Source organism: Dendropsophus ebraccatus, chromosome 13, assembly GCF_027789765.1.
Source record: "Dendropsophus ebraccatus isolate aDenEbr1 chromosome 13, aDenEbr1.pat, whole genome shotgun sequence".
Lineage (NCBI taxonomy): Eukaryota > Metazoa > Chordata > Amphibia > Anura > Hylidae > Dendropsophus > Dendropsophus ebraccatus.
The window spans coordinates 66,880,075-66,884,960 of record NC_091466.1 but is presented as its reverse complement, the minus strand read 5'-3'; the positions used below and the strand labels follow the sequence as shown (position 1 = coordinate 66,884,960).

Sequence of the window (4,886 nt, the reverse complement as noted above, 5' to 3'; positions counted from 1 at the left end):
GACCACGATGGCTTAATGATGTGCACTGAGGGGTTTGAGGATGTGCCATGAAAATTGCCTGTATGCCAATGCTCAGCTATTATGCACTTTACACGGTGGGCGGGTCGCCACTACTAGACCCGCCCATGCCCAGTGACAGCTAGGGCGGGACAGAGGGGGCTGGACCTCCCCTTTTAAAGAGGAAGTACATAACAAAAAGACAAAATGTAACTGTCACTTTTTTTTTTATTAATAAGTTACATTAAAATTTTAGACAACATATGAAAACCGACATTTCTTCTTACACTGTATTCTTTGTATCTTCAGTCAGTGATCGGTGGATTCAGTTTTTTATGAGTCCTTGCTGCTAAGTATATACAACATATACCCCCCCCCCCCAAACCAAAGAACTATATTCAAACAGGACACGTGTGCCTCCGTGTAATAAGGTTTAATATGTCAAAGACAGACCAGAATGACGGTCAGAACTGCTCACTGCGGATTTATTAACAGGTCACATGTTTAAAAAAAAAAAAAAAATAAAAATCTTACAATTCATAATTACAAAGACAACTTACATAAAAATTAAAAAAAAAAAAAAAAAAAAAAAAAAATTAAAAACCAGACCCCTCCATAGCAGTAGTGTGTGGCCCCTGATAAGAGGCTTCTCCTCCCTCAGCCAGACCAATCACGCAACAGAAGTCCTTGGAGACTACATCACTTTTTTTTTTTATTTTAAAAACTTAAAAATAAGTGCAAGTCCTATACAGTGTATCAGAGAAAAAAATAAATCATCATTAGCCCAACGGATCGAAGCAAATTTAAATTACTGACAATCCAACTGTCAAAGAGAATTGGCACGAAAGGCACGCTAGTCATGACAGTGACGACATAGATCTGCCACACGCACAGGAAAAAAAAAAATAATTTTTTTTAAAATTACAAGCTTTTAATGGAACATGGTCACGGCTCTTGGATTATAAAATGTATTATACATGGAAGCATGAAGATTAAATATACACGCAGAGGGGAGGGGCGGGCACATGCCAGCGGCACAACTGAAGCAAAATATACATGTGATGTGTGAAATCTAATCTGACGATAATACTCATGTGTCCTCATGCAAGCAAGGGTTAAAAAGGTCTCCTGCTCCCGTGCTGGGGAGGACCTCAAAACATTGAAGATGCCATTTTAATAAAAAAAAAAAAGCAGCATTTATCTCGAGTCCCTGCAAAACTAAACAAGCTGCAGGTCCAGATGGCAGTGAAAATTATTAATGGTCCGCTAAAAAAAAATCTGCTTGGTCCTATCTGGGATCCTCGTAAAACCTTGTAAAATGGTTACATTTGTAGAATTTAAATAAAAGGAAAAAATGCAAAAATTTTAAAAATGTAAATGCAACGTAGTCAGTGACTGATTCACAGGTAGGATGGATTTGCATGTTTAAAAATATGGAATGGAGACAGGTTCATGACATTATGACTGCCACTTGGGGCTGGTTTGTCGACATAGAAGGGGAGATGGGGGTTAGGAGGGACAGTGCACATTCACTTTTGGACACATCTCACACTGCAGCATCTGCTGCAGATTTACCATGCAGTCCACAGGGTTGAAGATTTAAATTGATTAAGGGGGAATGTATTAAAGGGGTTATTCAGGATTAGAAAAATATGGCTGCTATCTTCCAAAAACAGCACCACCCCTGTCCTCAGGTCATATGTGGTATTACAATTCAGCTCCATTCACTTGAGTGGAAACGAACTGCAATACTACACCCCAACTGAGCACAAGAGTAGTGCTGTTTCTAGAAGAAAGCTGCCATGTGATTTCTACCAGAAACAGCAGTGCTTTTGTAATCGGTTTGTGTGTGGTATTGCAGCTCAAATATATGTCATAATCCTGATACAAGCTTCTGGACATGGATGGTGCAGTTTTGAGGGGAAAGCAATTTTGTACACAACCCTATTAGAAGGCACAGGCCTCTTAATACATTTGGTACATCTTGCTATATATTTTAAGCAACAGTGTTGGCCCGCCCCTCTTGCTAAGCCCCACCCACTTTCCAGAAAAGAGGCTTAAGTAACAGCTTGAGTGCAGCTCTGGCTGCAAGACAATTCAAGGCAACCTCTCCAGACTTCCTAAATACTCATCGATAAATGTTGAAAAGTGAACATGCACTTACCATTTACAATCTCCCCCGTACAGTGTCGCCACCTGGGGGAAGGACTGGGGTGAGTACAATGTGAATTTCTAGGGTGCATCTATCGCCTGCGCGATTACAAGCTAAGTGATATCACCGAGAGGCGAGTCACAGAACGCCTCAATCCTCCGTGAGCCCAAACTAGTGAGAATGATGCCTGCCTTCGCTGCGTGTAGGTAATTGTACACCTCAGCACGTACGCAACATAAAAAAGCAAAAAATAAAAAAAGTAAAAACCTAACAAACATTTAGAGTTTTTATATAACTATGGCGCAATTTTATTACAATGAATTAGGATTTAAATACTGATCTGAGAGAACATATTTCACAGCCAGTGGTCCGCTTCCTGCTTTGGCTCAACTACCACTCCTAACGTGCCCTATCAGCAAATACTAGGGGTAGTAGTTGCAACACTAGACGCCAACCCCATCTCCTCTGACCAGACAGAGTGTCTCTTCCTTTCCTATTTGCACTAAGGGCCGAGCCCCTATACCCACCTACACGTTCCTATACTCTTCCTACGTCACACGCGTTCCTAACCCTCCTGTCACTGATACCAGTTTACGTATTGCGGCAGCAGCTTCCGTAATTTCCTTTTGTTGCGTCCCCCCTCCCCCCGAAACTAGCAGCATCATACAAAAGAGTGACGATTATATATATATATATAAAAGGAAAAAAAATGTACAAAATAAAAACTTCCTATAAGGTCTCCGTAGTGTAAAACGAATCGAGCAGAACGGATATTAGAAACGCTGAACTCATTTTGCATATAAAAGCTCAATCACATATATTAAACCCCTCTTTTTTTTTTTTAACCTTTACGTTGTATCTACAATAAGGGGGGAGGGGAAGGGGGGGTCCGTGCAACACATCTTGGCACTATTGCATGGGACTGACACACTAAAAAGATCACATCTCCAAAGCGAACGGATGCTATGCGTCACAGGCGGACTGATCCAGGCCGTCCAGCGTTAGTTGGTTCCTATGCGGGGAGTTGGGGCTTGGTGGGCTGCTGGGGTTGGAGCTGTTTGAAGGGGTGGAATGTTTGGTGGAGTCCGAATCCGGCTGTGTGAGACAAAATGGGGAGTAAATACACATGTTGTGTGTGAATTTAAGCATAGACTGCGGAGTCAAGGCTAAATTGTAGAGAAGCAAAAATTATAAGTACACTTAGGTCCGTAAACCCAAGTTTTGGGCATTTGGTTACCTGTGGCTAAAAAAAGTTGGAAACATGGATACAGACACAAAAAGGAGATCGACTACGTTTTTGTGTACTTTTTTTTAGAGTGGAATTCAATCGAAAAAAGGATGCACACACGCATCTGTTTTTTGAAAAAAACAAAAACGGATTGCAAAAAAACGTAGTGTGAACCCAGCTTAACCAAATGCCACATAATCGGGTTCGGAGAGACCCAAGTGTGCTTGACATTTGCTCATCTCTACTTTAAGTCTTAAAGCAGCTCTTTGTATTCTAAGCCACTTTTTCGCCACTTTTGTGTTGCATTTAAAAAGAATGACCGATTGCCAAAACAGCAGCCAATCATGGGGGAAAAAGAAAAGTTCGAAAATTCTATATTTTTTTTCTGGCCTCTAAAATCCAAGACCACCACAGTGTGAACCCGGTCTAATACAAATCACTGCGCAGGATGGATCCTAGTGGTCAGACTAAGGCTACATGTTGCCATGTCATGTTGAAATTGATTGGGATGCAACCCATCAGTCACTAGAGATTGATGCAATATCGCCTACTGACTGTGGATCACAATGCAATCCCATTCACTTTCAGTAGCTGTGTGACCCATGTCCTGTTCACGGTTGTCGTATATGGAAAAACTAGCTTAGCCACATGCACAGTTGGGGATAGATTACCTCTCTTTCCAGGTCTGGATCAGCATCTGATATACTCCTTGATGAATCACCGGTTCCTGCCAGACAAATGTATTTTCGGTTAGTAATAATGCTGTATAGAATCATGGCCAGACATCTTAGGAGGGAGATCACCTAACATATTGATTGGTCTCCCTGTGAGATAAGTGGTGCTGGATGTTCTACTAACATGCACATTTAGTGTTCACCACACGTGGCCGCTGTCTGCAATGCTTATTGATGGCAGTTCTAACATAGGTCAAAAAAGACCTGAGATGGGTGACCCCTTACCTGAAGACGGCCAGGAGATGTAGGACCTGCTTCTTAGCTGCTGCTGTCGAGCCAGGTTGGTGGAGGGTGGACGTGATTTTTCCCGAGGATTTTCCTCTTGCGTTGAATGCATGACAGTCTAAGGAGGAGAAATCATATGGTTGGTATCAATGTATATGGAGACTATGGAGGATAACAGAGCTCCGACTCTCAGAGACCAATACATCTGCCAGAACAGTCTATACTACTGGGTGTGTAAGCCTCTCTAGAGCACAGGCATAAAACTTACAGCTGTCCAGCTGTTGCAAAGCTACAACCCCCATCATACCTGGAGATATAAAGCTTTTACAACAGCGGGAGGGCTGCAGTTTGACAACTGTGCTATAAGGCATGTTCACATACTGCAGAAATTTCTGTGACACTTCCATTCGCCAAAAAGGGGGATGAAATCCATGATTCTATAACAAACAACATGGCCTTGTGAACATGCCTTAAGAACGCCACTTAGCACCTCAGTGTCATGTCACAGCACGCTCTGTCACTCATAACCAGTCCCATAGGATTAGACCAG

The 4,886-nt window shown here is 42.1% G+C and overlaps 1 protein-coding gene across 2 annotated transcripts in view; it reads right to left on the bottom strand.

The window, feature by feature from the left end:
• Positions 1-205: 205 nt before the first annotated feature.
• The window catches only part of CDC42BPB (CDC42 binding protein kinase beta), a 53,221-nt gene continuing 48,540 nt past the window's right edge, over positions 206-4,886 (bottom strand). For both annotated transcript variants that reach the window (XM_069950248.1, XM_069950249.1), the window contains 3 exons: positions 4,337-4,454; positions 4,049-4,104; positions 206-3,244 (listed from right to left, as the gene is read on the bottom strand). In XM_069950248.1, coding sequence (XP_069806349.1) covers positions 3,113-3,244; positions 4,049-4,104; positions 4,337-4,454 — 306 coding nt within the window. In that variant the 3' untranslated portion in view covers positions 206-3,112. The remainder of the gene's footprint in view (positions 3,245-4,048; positions 4,105-4,336; positions 4,455-4,886) is intronic.